Genomic DNA, 18,578 nt, shown 5'->3' with positions numbered 1-18,578 from the left:
GGTATTTAGAAGTTAAAGATAAAATTCCTCTCCCTTTATAGAAGCTTGAGGCAACTCCTGACTGATTGAAGGGTTCATGAGTCACAGTTCCTAGTTACTATTGTCTGAACAAAGGAATCCGGGTTGCAGAGAAGAGGGCGAACAGTAATGGAATAAAAAAATGGAAATGATGAAATACTAGGGATCAAATAAAATAATACTATGTAAGAATTGCAGAAATGGTTATTGAGAAACTCCTTATAAGTCCTGAAGCTCTGCAACTAGAATGTCAGTCATTTGTTAAAATTCCATTTTCTTCCTCATTGACCTGAAATGGCAAACCTCATCTTGGTAGTCTGGTGGGAAAAAGAGCTTGATGGAGAAACAAACAAAAAATTTCAATACTCATCCCAACTCCACTAACACACATTCTAACCTCTTAGTGTTATTTCCACTGTCAACAAAATGCAAAATCAATTGTCTCTCTTACCTAATACGTGTATTTTGACACCTTGGAAGACTATTCCCTAGGAGTAAATGTGATCCAAAAATAGATTAGCTCTCACAGAGATTGAGGCTCCAATTTTAAATAAGATACATCCCTGGTTTGATTATAGTAATCTTGAATATCTAGTTGACTATCCTATTTTTCTGCTAGAAGAAAAAAATATATATTCTCAACAGGTACATATTATTATATAGTCTCACTTAGCATTACAGGTTTTCAAATACTTTGTCCATCAAACAAAAATTATCAGGATTGTGAGAAAGCAAGATATAACCAAAGCAAAGAAAAAAACAACAAACAATAGAAGCAGTTCCATAAGGGACTCAGATAATAGAGGTATAATTCATAGGCTTTAGAGTAATTACAAATAATTTATTCAAGAAATTACAAGAAAAAAGTGAGAAGGGTTAGCAGAGAGTTAGAAAACATAACAAAAGCAAAATGAGAATTCTAAAATTGAAAACATAACTGAATTCATGAAGAGATGGGTTTAAAAACAAATTAGAGACAGCCAAAGACAAGATTAGTGAATTGAAAGACAAGTCAAACAAAAATACACAAAATGAACTCAGACATACAAAATGATAGAAAATATGGAAAGGAGTAAAAGGAGTTTATTAAACATGTCTTGAAAAGAACTAAGATACATATTTGAGTACCTAGAACAGAGAAGAGAGAGAACAAGAAAAAGTAATAAGTGAAAAGACATTATCTGAGAAACTGATTCAAATATGACAAAAGACATTAATAGGTACATATTTAAGACAGTCTAGAAACCCCAAGATGGATAAATGCAAAGAAAATCAGACCTAGGCATGTTATATAGTAACTGTTGAAAATCTAACAGGAAAGGGGAAATACTAAAAGTAGTCAAAGAAAAATATTATTACTTTCAAAGGAGCAACAATATTTTGACATCTGATTCCTTGATAGGAACATTGGAAACCAGAAGCCAATGAAATACTATCTTCAGATTACTGAACATTAATAACTTCTAACCTAGAATTCAATAATCAGCAAAAACAGGTTTGAAAATTAAGAGTGAAATAAAGCCATGCTAAGAAAAACAAAAATACTTATCACTAGCAGAACTAAAGGAAATGCTAAAGGGTACCCTTTAGGCAGAAGGAAAATTATCCCAGATAGAAACACAGAGATGTATTAATAAAGAATATAAGCAATGGGAAGGGTAACTATGTAGTAAATCTAAGTGAATATTGACTACAAAATAACAGTAATAATATCTTGTAGAATTAACTATGTTAGACTGAATATGTGTGCCCCCCATCCCCACAATAATTCATATGTTGAAATGTAATCCCTAGTGTGATGGTATTTGGAGGTAGAGTCTCAGGGAGGTGATTGCTACCCTTATAAAAGAGAAGTCAGAGAGTTCCCTGCCCCTTCTGCCACTGAGGACACAGTGAGAAGACAGATGTCTATGAACCAGGAAGCAGGCCCTCACCAAACAACAAATCAGCTGGTATCTTGATCTTGGACTTCCCAGCCTCCAGGACTGTGAGAAGTTAAATTTCTGCTGTTTATAAGCCAGTCTGTTGTATTCTGTTATAGCTACCTAAATGGATTAAGAGTTAAGACAAACTAAGATAAACTAATTTAAACCAAATATATATACGTGTATATATACCATAAGAATATGTAAGCATATAGGTATATACATTCATATGTATGTATACATACATATAGGTGTGTATATGTGTTTGTGAGTGTACATAGATACATATGATATTTAAAATATACAACAGCACTAGGAGGGAAGAAAAGGGGGTTAAAGGGCCTTAAGGTCCTGGTATTGTCTTGAAGGGCCAAAAGTACTAAATTCGATTTTAATGTCAAGAATGTTTGTTATAATCTCTAGAGTAATCATTAGATGAGTAATGAAAATGTATACACATGTGCACCAAGAGATATGCACAGAAGTATTTATAATAACATTTTGTAAGAGACAAAAACTGAAACCATGCCAAATATCCACAGTAGAATGGTACATAAATCCTTATACATTTATACAATGCAATATTACAAAACAGTGAAAATGAATAGACTGCTATATGCAACGAGATGGATTATAGTCTCACAAATAAAATGTTAACCAAAAGAAGTTATAAACAAATACACACAGTAGGATTTGGTTTATACACAGTATAAAAAAGTCAAAGCTAATCTACAGTGTTAGAAGGTAGTGTTTATATTTAGGGAATAAAAAGGGAGTGATTGGGAGGTGGGATGAGAAAGGCTTTGGGGGTGTTAGCCGTGTTCTCTTTCTTCACCTTAGTGATAATCACATAAAATATGTGAGACTTCTCCAAGATGTACACCAGTGCTTCTCAACCAGCAGTCACTTTTGGTCCTCAGGGGACATTAAGCAATGTCTGGAGGACTTTTTCATTGTCACAACTGGGAAGGGGGAGGTGCTACTGGCATCTAGTGGGTAGAGGCCAGGGATGCTGCTAAATGCTCTCCAGTGCCCAGGACAGTTCCTTCGTCCCCTACAAAGAATCATACCTGAAATAGCAGTGATGCTGAAATTGAGAAACCCTGCTGCACACTTGTTACTTCTGCCCTTTTGCACATGTAGGTAAACACTAGCAAAAAAAAAAGAAAAGGCCACCTGGATATGTATCCATGAAAAAAAACACGATGTTGGTCTCTTTTCAAGCACTACCTTCATTTCTTTGCTGCTTGTTAATTTGATCTATTGTCTTCAAGTAGCCACTAAGAGTTGAGATGGACAAATGCTCCTACAAAATTGTATGGAAGCAAAACTAAAATTGAGGAAATCCTGTCCATTCATTTGTTATTTCCTCTGTGTCTCATCATTTGACTCTACTGAAAGGGCCTCTTCATCCCACTCTGAAATTCTGAATTAAGGGGAGCAGAATTGGAGAAACCTATTACTTCACACTTAAACAAACTTTCTAAGTACCCAGGGTCTAAAATAGTAACTGTTGCGTTAGTTACTGTAGTCACAGATGAGTCATGTTACTTTTAAATAGAAAGCAAAGTATGTTACTGACACTGTTTCTATATAGGTATATGGAGGAATAGCCAAAGTACATAATTTGATTTCATGGGAAAATAAAAAGATATCCAGCATTATTTTTGCTTCCTGATTTGAAGAGGACTATACTCAATTTAGAAAATAAAGACAAAAATATCAATCAATAAAGGCCATGTTGCAATACATGTGTCAATAATTCTGTTAGTTTCCCCCAGATCTGGCAAAGGATGTTTGCTAATTACAGGAAGGAAGTACATAAAAGAATTTATTTATGTAAGACGAAGAACTGAAGATGGTTGCTTAAGTAAATCAAAATAATAAAATAACTTAGATAGTCCATTTCTTTAGAATTGCTTATTTCAATTCAGGGTTGAAGCATAGAATGACTTGCTCAATTCAGGATCACTTTTATGAAAATGTAGGGGGAAAATAACACTGGTTAGATAAGGCAATCACCAAAAACAGGAGTCCTCAATAGAACAGAGTAGTCCTCATTCAGAGAAGTTGGAAATGGAAGGTCAGTCATTTTTCCTACTGAACTATTCACTTTTCCTCCCAAGATAACCTAAGTCCGATACAAGGAGGAGTTAGTGAGGAGAAGAGATAAAGTAAGCTAAGCCAAATGAACAAACAATTCTGAGTGATGTCAGCATCCCCCACATGAGCGGCAGGAAGGAGAGATCAACATAGAGTTGCCTTGAGATGATATGACTAAGCACCTCCCAAGTAGAGGAGATGAAAAAACATTGGGAGGGAGAAAACAGACGAGGTGGTCCACGAGGAGATTTCTCAAAAGGATGGAGTTTGCTAGACCGCAGGACTAGTAAAGACCACACCATGCACAGACTCCAGTTTAAATGAACTCAGAAAAACAGTGATTCCTGATAGGCACCCAGTCCGACAGAGTGCAACCCATGGCCACTGCACTCCCACAGGCCAATCACAGAGGTGAATGAGAAGGTTCTGGCCCTTCGCCCTTTCCCAAGGACTAGGTTTGAAGGAAATTCAGGAGCTACTCCAGCTTTTGCCCCTCAGCTAATGTGGAAAGAAGACTGGATATTTCACACTTACCTTGCCTATGATATGACGTAGACATCACCCCAAACGTCTAGAAAAGTCTCAGAAGAACTGTCTGTGGCTTCTGAGAAGCCATGTAAGAGCCAAGTGGGGCTCTAAGAGAAGAAAGCCCGTGAGTGGTTTCCAAATGCAGAAAGAGACCTCGTTCTGTGAGACTTCCATTTTACTCTTCTACAGTTTTTAAAAATAAAAACATTTTATCTCTGTCTGTCTCTCCTCTTCCCTCCCATAGACATGCACACACCCCAGAGTCTGCCCGGGCACTGCTGAGCCCGTGGTTGGGCTACACCTTTAATTCCATTCTCTATCCCTAAACTTTAAGTACTTTTTTTCCTTTTCCTCTTTTCCCACTGCAATCCCTTCATTCATCCAGTCTGGCTTTCCACACACAGGCAAGAAACTCACGCGACTTTGGTACAGACAGTGCACTTCCAGCTGCCGTCAAGGCCTGAGACCCGACACTCGGTGCACACACGCAGGGAGCATGCCTGGCAGGGCTCTCCCCGGTCAAAGATTAAGCCCAGGTTTCTCTGACAGTGGACACAGACTCTGCTGGTCTCTTGTTGAGTCTTCCCACTTATACGTTTTGCTTCTAAGAGTTCGTTTTTCAGCTTCCTGGAAGGAGAGAAAAAAAAAATCGCCTTAAAAAAAACCCAGAGGAGCAGAGCTATCTTTATTTAGGGGATGCTTTCATTTGGAAGAATATTTGAAAGAATCAAGGAGTCAGAGCCAAATATTTTGACAGAAAACATAGTTTTGCCCTCTGAAATCAATAATCCTTTGAGAGCAGTAGTTGAAAACATAATGTTTGAGTTTTACTTTTCAAATTTGACATCCTCCACTAGCACTCTATTTTGCTGTTAGTATTTATTCACATTCTGGTCTAACTTCTCCAGTGTATCTTTGACACCATAACACTGGAGCACGACCCCGGTCTAGAAGCATGCACAATATCATGTTCCTTCCCTGCTGTATACAACATGAGGCAAGATTATGAAATCAAATTTGGCATTGATCCGTGAGTGATCCAATCAAGAGTTTTCTAGAAAGACACTGTCCACCATTTCAGATCTTAATGCTTCTGCTTAGCATTTGAGGGTTTACAGTAACTTCCACTGACCTGTGGGCTTTGCTCTCAGACATGCCTATGTTTGAATCTAGGTTCCATCATGAATTAGCTGTCCAACCTTAGGCAGTGATTTACGCAGTCAACCTCAATCTCTTCATTTCTAAAATGGGGGTGATAATTGGACTTACATGATTGTCTTTAAGGTAAAATGAGGTAATATATGTAAAGTTACCAGCAGGTGCCTGCTATATGCTAAGTGAATGCTAGTTCCATGTCTCTTCTTTTACTACCTGACATGGAATTTTTTATATATACTTTTTAAAGTAGCTATTCAAAGTCATGCCTCTGCATTGTCTGGGAGGAATACAGAATCTCAGGCCCCACCTCTGACCCACTGAATCAGATTCTGAATTTTCACAAAATCTCCAGGTGATTAGAGTTTGAAACCACAGTTTTGGAACATTTATTCTTAAATTTGGCTATACATTAGAATCGCCTGGGAAGATTTTTTTTAAATATTTGACCCCCAAGTGTCAACCCCACAGATTCTGAGGTAATTGGTTTGGGATGAGCTACCCCCCAACTCCCTGCACAGTTGAAAATATGAATATAATTTTTGCCTCCCCCAAAACTTAACTACTAATAGCATACTGCTATAAAATGGCTCAATCAACTTCAGATGCAAACCAAGAGCAGAAAAGTAGAAAAGAAATGGGAGGGCTGTAGGGCCTAACAGAGAAAGGAGAGCAGGCAGAGGGTGAATTACCTGCTCGACTGGTCCCTGCCAGGGTTGACACCTGCCTGCAGGTGGGTAAGGCCCTGGGTGGGAAGGGCACACTGAAGGAGCAAAGATTTCCTGCCTCCTTCCTCTGAGTTGCCCAGCCAGGGCCTCGGCTCTGCTTCTCTCAGATCCCAGCATTTCTCCCTGGTCCAGATGGCAGTCAGTTAGCCTAGGTGGTTAGAGTGTGGTGCTAGTAACACCAAAGGTATGGGTTCAGGCCACTACATATATTTTTCCTTTTCCATTTCTATCAACCACATCCCCCATGGAATCTGCTGCCTTACATCCAATTACTACTATAGAATGTGTATTAATTGAAAAACATCCGTGTATAAGTGAATCTTTGCAGTTCAAACCCGTGTTGTTGAAGGGTCAACTGTACTTAAATGTTTAAAACAGTTTATTATCTCTTTTGGGCCTTCAGAGTAACTTGTGAACTATTATGAGTCTCACGTTAAAGACAGTAAGCACTATAAATAAAACCAGAAACCAGGTTTTTTATTCCTAGCCTAACGAGAAATTCATAAATGGGGAATTTAAAAAGTGAGGAGTAAGGCTTCCAAAACCTGTGATTGTCTCAATCATTCATCTAATGAGCATTTACTAAGCACCTATTGTGTGCTAGGCATTCTGGTATTCAGAGATAAAAATGGGTCAAAATAGGACATCTCCTAAAGATGCCCATTATCCTTGGTGTTAGTCAACAAGAGGACAAATGGTGCAAGATGACTCATGTGCTGTGACAGGCAGCCATATGGAGCACTCTGAAGACCTGTCTCTTGTCCATCTAAATACAAATGACAAAACCCCACAACACGTTTTCCTAATCTCTGATTTAAAGCTTACAAAGTACCCTTGTGTCCTTTTTTTTCCATAAGCAACTGACTCATGAGACTGAGTGTAAGAAAAGCTCCACACAAATTGCTTGTGAAAACCTGTAGAAGCTAAAAGCTTTAAAAGAACAGAATGACTTCTCCTTTGAAGACCACAATTATATTATCTGAAGAATCACAACAGACATTTGAACATCTCAGGGCACAGGAGAAATAGAACAATTGCCTATTCAAAAGCTATAATAATTCATGCAACAATGATAAAGAAACAAAATGACCACAATAGATAGAACAAAGACAGCAATTGTAGATGGTGTAGACTATATGAATAAGCTGCTGGACCAAAGAGCAATAAACTGAGAAAATGGGGTATTCCAGAAGCAAATTCTCCTGAAAAAAAAAATTTTATGATCAGGTGCCTGAAGTTTAGCTACTTAGTGGTTCCTTAAACTAGACTGGGTGAGACCATCTGGAGAAATTATGGCCATAAAGTAAAACATGTATGTTGTGTCTTTCTTTGTGCTCTATGGACAGACTTTATTCAGCAATCTGTTTTCACCTAGTTCACAGTTCTAGAGTCTGAAAAGACTTGAGGCTTCACATAAATCAGGTCACAAGAAAGCAAGAATTTAAGGGTCCAAACCCACTAGCTGGGGAATTCCTAAAGCAACTGGTGTTAATTGTCCCACATACTCTGAGCACTATCTCAGACATGTGGGAAAAGAGAGGAAAAATTCCAAAGGCTGGCACAAAATATTAAGTAGCTTACTGACTTTTCAAACCTCTTAGATATTGACCTAATTCAGTCAAGTCTAGGATACTTCACATTAGGTGGACACAGCCATTTCCAGACACTCCAGAGAGTGAGAAGGGATGAATAGGAATGGAGAGGCCTCGTCCCTTGCTTTACTAGCCCACACTCACAAAGCAAGGAAGGCCTCATTTGGCTCCTGCCCTGCTGGCCCCATCTCTGGAAGGTGGCTGAGGAAGGTGAGTCTCTGGACTTCAGGCAGTGTCTGTTCAACTCTCCCACCCACATAAATCAGAAACACTTCTGGTTCCAAGTAACAGGCTTAAAAAACAGGTTTCATATTTTTTTTCCCATCTAACATGAAATCCAGAATTAGGCAGTGTGCAATAGCTCAGCTGAAACATTGTCATTAAAGGCTCAGGATCCCTTCACCCTGATGGTCCCCCATCTTCAAGGGGGTGGCTTATCACTTTTAAGCCAAGTGGCCAGGCATCCCCAGCAGCATCCCCATTTAAGGCAGGAGGTGGCGGTAAGGTGTGTCAGCTGCACGTGTCTCATAAGACAAAAGCAAAACTTGACTCAGAAGTCATTCCATCAGCCTTCTGTGAGTTCCTTGAGCAGACATTGTCATGGTACCACTACTAGCTGCAAGGGAGAATGGGAAAGTGGAGCAAGTCAGGACTGCACATCCCCACCCTCTGGACATTAGATGTGGTCATGTGACCCACCCTGGTCCATGAAATGTGGTCTGTGATTCAGGTTAAAAGCTTTAAGTGTGGGGAAAAAAAAAAGCTTTAACTGTGAATGGTTTACCACATACCCTTCTGTTTGCACGGAGAGTGGCAATGCCCCAAATAGTTCTGCTCTGTAAGTCTGGGTCCTGGTCTGAGAATGCCATGAAGTAGAGTCCCCAGCCATCCTGCCATGAACAAGTTGCATGAGTGAGAAATGTGTCTTCATTCTTTTAAGCCACTGAGAGTTTGGGGCTTTTATTGCAGCATCACTTAGCTTATCCTCCCTGATAAACACACAGCCTCGTTCCTCACCTGTATGATTCTAGCTTTCCGATATCCTTTTTATTTCAGCAGGCTTTCTCCGATCACCAAATCTACAGCAGATTCCCATCTCACTCTCCCGCATAGAACTCTGTTCCTTTTCTTCACAGCATGTACCATAATTTTTAACTGTACATTTATTTGCCTGTTTTTATCAGTTTAATGTTTGTCTTGCCCATTCCTGGGTAACCTCCATGACAGCAGGACTCTACCTACTTTGTTCAGCTTGCATTTTGCAGCAAATAATCCAGTGCCTGGGACCTAACAGATGCCATTTGATGAAATGGAAACAAAATAGCAGAAGCAGAAGCTAGCAAGTGACAGAAAAGGAGAAAGAGGGAGGGAAGCAGGGAGAAAGAAAGAGTGGAAGGAGGGAAAACTCAGCTGTACTGCTTTCTACATGTCACTGGGCTTTCCAGTTAACCTCTCTAGGCCTCACTTACTTCAACTTCAAAATGAAGACAATAACTTCTTTCCTATCTTCCTCCAAGAGTGTTTGTAAGAATTAGAGGTGATAAAGTATGGTGGCATGCTTTGTGAATTCCAGAGGCATTTACAATACGAAGCCATCATTATTAAAAAGAGGAAGAGAAGAGAAAAATATACAATGTTGGATCCATTAAGAAAAAAGTCAAATTAAAATTGGCTAAAACTGAGATCATATACACCCTGAAAAAGTAATTGAATCTGGAGAAAACTACAGAATGTTCTCAATTACTTGGTAAGGTCTTCCAGAACTTTCTCCATCTCACTTCACTTCTTTCCTACAATTTTGTTCATAGAGCAAGACTACTTTGATTCTTGACACTATTAAAAATCTAATTATTTACTCTATTTGTTCTTGTCCAAAGAGAAGCAGAGTATAGGAGATAGATGAAAAAGTATAGTAGAGCAAATACGGCCCCAAATCAACTGTTAAAAACTTGTGAACAATACAAAGAAAAAGGAAAAGTGTTGTTGAAGACAATTCCAGTTAACATCAATTCTTATTTTGAGATGAACTCAGGATGCTCTTGCACTTTAAAACATCAGTTTATTCTTTATCCTTTAGGCTTCCTTGTGGCTGCACAGATGCATTCATATTAGCATGCAAATTGATGGCATTTCTGTAGTTGAAATCTTAAAGACTGAAGAGATGAACTATCTCAGTTGTAGTTACATGATAGAATCTTTTCATTTCTATATTCTGGTGACACACTAAATTCATTTTTTTCTTTCCCATCATCAAAAATGTTCAATGCATGACAAAGACTGCTTGCTTTACCACTGCATACACACACTCCTTTCAATTCAGGAACTGCTTTCATTAAAATTCCTATCACATTTCTGTGGCATTATTTTTCTTTTGTTACCCTGTCTAGACCCAATTGTACTGAACACAGTTTTGCACCAAATAAGATAGGAATTTTAAAATAGAAGCAATTAGCTGCCTGGAAGAGGAAGCAATAAGTATTGATTCACAAAGCATCTGTGATTCCTTTATGCCTTTAAGCAATCTCCAAGCTCATCCAGCAGAGCACCTCAAAGCCCAAGAGAAATAATAAAGCAAGGACTATATAGTGGCCCAGAGCAGAGGGCTTTGAAGTTAGACTGCCTGGGTTCAAATCCTGACATTGTCACTTATTTGAGACTTCAAGAAAATTACTTAATCTCTCTGTGTATTAAGACTTACAGAGACTTAACCTGTGTCTCAAAATACTCCCTCTGCAAAAAAAATAAATAAACAAAACCATAATAGTTACAACCTTAAAATGTTTTAAGCATTAGGTGTTAAGCAGAGCTTGACATGTAGTAATTGTGGAATAGACAATTCTAGTATGTGCCTCTCAATATCTCTTCTCCCCTTCTCTATTAGTGGAATGTCTAGCTAGGCTCATGACAACTCAGAATAAAGACTGTATTTCCCAGTGTCCCTTTCAGTTAGTTTTGTTATAAGACTAAATCTTGGCCAATATGATATGAACAGAAATGATACAGGCAACTTCTAGGTCATGTCCCTAATGGGAAAGGGGTATGCCTTTCTCTTGAACTCTCCTTGTTTCCCAGAGGCTGGGATGAGAATACAGGCATGAGCCATCTTGAACCAAGAGCTAAACTCCCAAGGTGGTGGAGCAACAAAGGAAAAAGTACCGAGACCCATGCTAAAAGGGCACCACCGTAACAACATTACAGAGCTGCCAGCCAACCCAGACCTTTAGACTAAGGGCAATATATTTTCATCCTATTAATGCTGTTACTATAATGTATCTCTGTCACCCAATGCCAAAACTATTTCCCAACAAATCCAGTAAGAAGTCAGTAAATATTAGCTCTTTTCATTATCACCCACTTGCAGGGATGTTGCTCTCGGGTTCTGCTTCAGTCTCTGCTGCAATGCCTGCCAGACAAATTCTTGTCTAGAGCTCCCATCCCATACTCCCCTAAGAGAGCAAAACCAGAGTAATGAAAGTATTGTCAAACCAGAAACAAAGAGACAAAAATTACTGAAGTAACGTGTGCAGGCAGAATATCACAGCTGCCTGGTGACAATGGCCGCATACCTAACACGCCCACCTTTCATTCACATACAAAGGGCGTGCCATCAACAGTGGGGTTATTCCATATTTGCCTATGGAAAATCCAAGGGTGACCAGACCTCCATTCTGTACTCAAAAATAAATAAATAAAACATAGTACTTTTTCATTCTGATTGTAACTTCCATGTGCAGAACATATTATTAAAACCTAAACACCACAACACTTAGCCACCATAATCACAAGTACTGTTTCATATGTCATGCCATTCAACTTTGACAGCAACCCATGAGAAAGACATTAGACATCCCGTTTTATAGGTAGGAAAGTGGAATGTCAGAGAGGAAACTTGGCTGTGGGTCATAAGGTTATTAAATGGTGCAGTCAGGATTCAGATCCAGAACTTTGTATTCCATAATCTGCATACTACCCCCACACCAGGCTCCTCTCGTTTGCTCTTAGTCTATTAAAATATTTTTGCTTAGAGAGGACACTGCATTTATTAACAGCAGCTCCCTCTTTCCCAGTTGTGCAATGCCACGCTGAGCACAAAGTTAAGCCTCAGTAAACATGAAGGGTTTCTTCTGCCTCTCCTGCTTCTCCCATCAAATGGTATCTGTCCAAGCAGCCCTTTATCACAAAGTCCATCATAACAAACATTCCCAACAGCTGTTCTCCAACAAACACCACTCTGCTCCTAATAAACTTTATGAAACTTTTGATTAATTTTCAAATCAAAGACTATTAAAAAGAATCAAGGCTATCTGACAATTGAGGAAAAGTTGCACCTAGACAGAAAGCTACTTCAGAAAAATAAGGAACGTGATTGAAAGAACACTTGTCTAGATAAAGAAGTCTTGCAAATTGTGCCAATTTAATGTGTTTGGAAATCTCCTCAGGGGAAAAAGGCATTGTGAAATCTGCAGGTCAGCAGATGACACCACACACTTCCTGGTAGTAAAACACTTGGCTCATAGGAATATACCAGGAGATCTCACAAAGCCCTGTGAACAGACAGGCGATTGTTCAGGAACTGAAATTGATCTCACATGTAACTCGCAAACTAAGTCTTCCACTTGGGAATACCTTGAAATAACTATTGACTCAATTTCTTGGCTGGAGAAGTAACAAGGATGTGTTTTACTAATCCGAAACCCAAAGGATACCTTTCCTGAGTAAGAAACAGCAGAAAGTCCTGTTTTCAATATGGAAAATTACTCAGAAAAAGTTGGGGTGGAGATAGAATCAGTACAGCATGAAACTGGAAAGCTGCATTTCTTTAAAAAAAAAAAAAAACTAAGGATAAAATACTGGGCTTTGAAAGATTACCGCTATGACAATGCAAGGATAGAACTGACTTGATTGGAGGAAATTGGGCATTCATACACACAAAAAGGATAATTTAAAGAGAACATATTGCCCTTGAAAAATTCTTTAAAACTACTTTTGTAAAATAAGCTGTACTAAATGTAGCAAGGAAAGAGTTAGATGCTCAGTAAAGGCAGTTATCAGAACTTAACTTTTCCCATCTTATCTCTTTAGGTGATGCTATGGGAACTCATATTTTCAGAGATAAAGGTTATTACAAAAACACTTGCAATCGTTTTCCTAGTTATCAGTACCACAATATAGTACAAGAAAAGTCAAATCACCATTTCTTTGAAATTCGTTGAGGAAGGACGTAAATGTTGTTTTCTTTACGTGCTGGGGTCTTTTCTTATATGCTTCATGGAAAATCATCACTGAACAATTAATTGCTTTCAGAGTCCATACAAAGGAAGATGAGATTTGTGCTGAACAATAAACAAACCTAATCCATGAAATGCATGATGGTAAATGCACCCATTTTCTCAGACTGCTGGTTGTCTCCCAACATTCCTTCTACCCTTTTATACCAATAAAACCCCCAAATGTGAGTCAGTCAGATGACCACCCAGAATTAAGACTACATTTCCCTGTTAAATATGCACACTCCCTTGCAGCTAAGTACGGCCATGTGACTATATTCTGGCCAACTTGATGTCAGGAAGGTCATCTGTGAAACTTCTCAGAAATGTCCTTAAGAGAAGGGAACCTGTCTTTTTTTTCTGCCCTTTGTCCTTCTCCCTGCCGACTGCCATGAGGGCAGTATGACCACAGCTGGAACGGCCATCTCGGACCCTGAGGTGTGACTAAATCTCTCTCCTTGGCCAAACTTCAGGCAGACTCCTTTGAGGTCTCTTCAACTAGACGTCGTCCTTGGGTCCTGTCGTCAGTCTGCATAGCCCAAATGTAGCAAGAATCCTGCTAAATCAGCTAATCAAGAATCCTCCTACCCTTGATATCTGCTATTGCCCAGGCTTGCCTTCAGCAAGAATTCTGGGAAGTCAATGTAGTAAGACTTCCCCTACCATCAACGTCTCCACTTAGTAATTCTCCATTCATTGACACCCTCACTCTACTCATTGGCTCTAAAACCCCAGCTGCCTTGGCTGTATTTGGAGTTGAGCCCAATTTCTCTCCCCTATTGCCATAGTCTTTTGTTGTTTGTTTTTATTTATTTTGTGATAGATAGTAATTAAAATCTACTGTGATAGTCCTGCATAAAGTCTTTCTATCATTGTAATAAGCATCAGAATAATTTTTTACTTCAACAGGTATTAGCCATGTTGAAGATGAGCAACCAGCTAGAAGGATCTGGGCCTCTGATGAACATGGAGCCACCATTACCAGCCCTGGAATGTTTTCCTTATGACTTTATCTAGGTAAAAAACAAACTTCTCTCTTACCCTACATTACTATTATTTTGGTTGTCTGACTCTCAGAGCTGAACTCACCCTAATTTCTACACCCATAAATAGTATGGACAATACTACAGATACACTAAAAAATGCAAATCCTGGCTTTAAAATATGAATTATATATAGTGGCAATCAAAGATGTAAATTATATTTTACACAAAGACTATATCAATCTCAGTCAATGTGAAAGTGGAGACTTTGCACAATCAAAAAAAATATGATTTTGCTTCTGTTAATTTAGAAATTAATCCATCCCCATCTCCTATGCCTTGCATATGAATACTTAATGAATTTTTAATGAATCTTGGAAATGTGTCTCCCAAATATATGACAAACAAGAATTCATACAAATCAATACTGAAACCACACTAACACCCAATAAATAGTAAATGTACAAATGATGTGAATACAAAATTCATGAAAGAAGAAATACAAGCGGCTATCAATCATGGCAAAATACAAATCACATAGATGAAAATTAACACAGGACACTAATTTATCAAATTAATAATGACATAACAATAACTGATACTGGTAGTGGTAAAATATAATAATTTTGTGAAGAGGAAACTGATACAACATTTCTGGAAAATAATTTTTCAATATAAAGGAAATATAAATCAAGATATAAAACACAACATAATAAAAAATTAAGACAGAAGATTTAATAAGGATATTCATGGAAATTAGAATAGTTAAACAAAATATTGTGCAACCATGTTATGAAATCTTATCCAGCCAATAAAAGTGATGCTTCCAAAGAATTTTCAGTGGCATCAACAATGTTCATTAAATGTTGAACAAAAATAGAGAATATAAAATTATATATAATATAGTTCTAATTATGTGAAAATTACATGTATACAGAAATATGTAACAGGAAGGAAATACAACAAAAGTCAAAATTGTCTCCAGGGAGAGGGATCCTAAGTGAGTTTTTAAAGTTCAAATTACATGTACTTTCTAATTTTCTATAATAAACATATTACTTCTATAACAAAAAAATGTATCAGACAATATTAAATATTTCTTTAATTAGATTGAGGCTTTATTACATAAAAAATATTATAGACCTTGATGTCCTTTACAGATCCTAGAGCATTACTGAGTTTAAATATTTTTTTTAAATCCTTTGCTATGTAAAAGTTTCATTAATTTCAGACATTTGCATGACATGTTTGCCAATTATGTTAATTACTCTGCAATAGTAGAATGATTTAGAGGAATTCTTAAATGCATGTCAGCCAAGTCTTAGTGCAGATGTAAACCAATTAAACCCTAACTCCTGTCAATATTGGAACATGCATATAAACTGTTGATATAAAATGGTCATATGCCTGGAATGTAACACGTTAGAGGTGACATTTTTGTTGGTGAAGTTCTCACTTATATTATTTCCTGAGAAATGAAATGCCAAGTTCCCCAAGAATATAGTTGGTATTTGCTTCATGAGATCTTCCCTTATGAACTGACCTACCTTCGGAGGGTGAGTCCTCTCCACTCACCCTCCGGCCCCAACATTCTGCCTCACAAACTACATAGGCTTTATAGTTCTGTGGTTCTTTGACCTACAACAAAAAAGAGTGGTAGTTAGCCCCTGCTACAAAGGGGCATGTCCTCTACGCCAATTCTAGCTAGAGCAGTACACCAGGAAGGAAAAGGGTAGTAACGAGGGAATTTGGAGAAAAGACATAGATGATAGATATACACACAAATTGATAAATTTAGACATAGGTGCATGTACAGGTATAGGCATAGGTATATATAAATATACACACATGCACACTACATAAGTTATCATTTTACTTTTGACCATGGTGACCATATTATTTCAAAACAAAAAAGAATGGTCTGGAAGTATGTTTATTTATTTGGACAATCCGATGTTTGAAATGTCCCCAGACATCAGGTATTTGTGGCCCTGTGCCTATGGTGAACCCTCTAAGTAAACATTAGAGGAAAATGCTGTAGAATCAAAATTAAGTTAGTTTTCCAATATGTGTGCACATATCAAAATTAGTAAGACCTTTGGTGGGAAAACCCCCCAAGGTTTTAAATTCTTTTAAGGCAGGGCCATATTTTTTTTCCATTTCTCTGTGACTCACTAAGAGTTTGGGATCAATTAGGGAGCCAGTATGTTCATGCTGGGAGTTGTGTTAATCCATTAAGAAGCTTTGTGGCAATTCTATTAGGATTCAAACAAAATGTTTACCAAACTAGAAGTCCACTCCAATAGTTCTCCTGGTGTTTTATGAGGACAACGAGTCTTTAGGCTTCTGAGAAGGTCAAGCTAATTTTGTTCTTAGTGGTAGTAATAGGATTTGGAAAAACAAACAGCCTCATAGATCAAACATTTGTAGAGTATTAAGAGGAATTACTGCTTGGCACTTACTGGTCTCCCTAACTTCCAGCCTGGGTGTACAATTCATGCAATCACTCCAATCCATTTGAATCAAATATATAGCTTATCTGCAGGATTTCAAATAGCCAATTTGCACACACTTTCCCCTTCTGTTTCTCCTTCCTTCTCTTTCCTCCTGACCTTGCTCTAAAATGATGGAACCGACCACATAAAGACAGAGCTGTAGCGTTAATGGCAGTTTCCAGGTTGGGAACTGGTCTCTTGATGATGCTAAGCTCTTTCTTGCTTAGTTGCCCATCTCAGGTGAGCTAGCTGTGTGGAACAAAACAAAATACACTTGCACATTGGTTCTCAGTCAGCATGAAGAGTAGACCAGCAAAAGGAACTCTGTCAGTTTCTACTGTGCAAGAGCGATGCTCTGCTAAAAGTCATAGTAACTTTCCAAAATGTTATACAGCTTATAGGTCAGAACTGTCAGTAAAAACCAGGCTAAAGAAATGTTTTGTGTTTTGTTCAAGTTCTCTGACAGCTATTAGTAAGGCTGTGGGTGGGCTCTGAGCAGAGTCTGAATAGATGCAGTTATTACCTAAAAGTCAAAGCACGGAGGAAAAGGGCAGCAATATGGACCAAGAGAGCCTCAGCTCTGATGTGTGCCAGCTAGGCAAATCATTTAATTTAAGTTTCAGGTGCCACACTATAGTACAGTACAACAGCACATACCTCAAGGATGACATGGGGATCAAATGAGGATACGTTTGTGAACTGAGCAATACATTTTCTGGTGTGAGGTAGGCATTGGGTAGTTGACCATCACCTTTTTTTCTGGCCCCCCTAAAAGGTCAGACATACCACTCAGAAGTTGAAAGTGACCCAAGAGTGCAGTGTGAGCTCTGGAGCCAGACTGTGGGGGTATAAATGGTAGCTCTGTCACTTACTAGCTCTGTGACCTCGGTCAAGTTATTTTAACTTGGCACTTCACTTTCCCCATCTGTAAATGGAGATATTAATAGTCCTTACCTCATTGGGAAAATGAATCTGTAAGCTGTCCCTCACAATTCTGCAGAACCTTCTATTTCTTGGTATGTTCTATACCTCTGGATTGATTTTCCTGTTCTTCCATAAGGCAATGAAACATATTTAAGCTGTTCTAGTACATGAGCCACTACAGATCGAGTGAGGCATAAAAATCTCCTGGAGACAGCAGGACCTTTTGAAATCCTCTAACCTCCCAGACACAAGTCCATGCTCTATCTCAGATAGCTGACAGTTTCTGGTCCAACTCCATCTTTTTTTTTTGGACCATAAATATCCTGCTTCTCCCTGAGGTAACTTATCAAGGCTTTCAGGTGTATGCAGCTACTCCTAAGGCTAGAATTTACCAAGGCATCATTTTCAACACGAAAGATCAGCAAACTACACCTTTGGGCCAAATCCGGCCCCCTGACTGTTTTGGTAAATAAATTTTTATTGGGACACAGTTATACGCATTTGTTTATATGTTGTCTATTGCTGCTTGCATACTACAATGACAGATTGAAGTAACTGTAACAGAGAACATACACCCTGTAGAGCCTCAAATATTTACTACCTGGTCTTTTACAGAAAAAGTTTGCTTGACGCCCTGGGTCTACATGATGGATAAAACCTGATCCATGACCACAAACGTCTTCATGTTTATGGCCCCAACAAGCATCAAGATGGTGTCTCCACTCATGTTCATTATTCCAGCAATACATACATAGCATTTGGCCTACAGAAGGTGCTCAACAAATGTTAGTTACTTCTGACTTGGGGATTGCAGGATGCTTTTGGCTGCATGTGACAGAAAATCGGATTCAAACTGCTAT

At 38.4% G+C, this 18,578-nt stretch overlaps 1 protein-coding gene across 3 annotated transcripts in view; it reads right to left on the bottom strand.

Moving 5' to 3' along the window:
- The window catches only part of SYTL5 (synaptotagmin like 5), a 242,297-nt gene that overhangs the window by 78,930 nt on the left and 144,789 nt on the right, over positions 1-18,578 (bottom strand). For all 3 annotated transcript variants that reach the window (XM_057495496.1, XM_057495498.1, XM_057495497.1), the window contains exon 3: positions 4,992-5,201. In XM_057495496.1, the coding sequence (XP_057351479.1) occupies positions 4,992-5,201 (210 nt within the window). The remainder of the gene's footprint in view (positions 1-4,991; positions 5,202-18,578) is intronic.

The sequence above is a fragment of the Manis pentadactyla genome, chromosome X (genome assembly GCF_030020395.1).
Source record: "Manis pentadactyla isolate mManPen7 chromosome X, mManPen7.hap1, whole genome shotgun sequence".
Classification (NCBI taxonomy): Eukaryota; Metazoa; Chordata; class Mammalia; order Pholidota; family Manidae; genus Manis; species Manis pentadactyla.
This window is presented reverse-complemented; position numbering and strand designations above follow the sequence as displayed.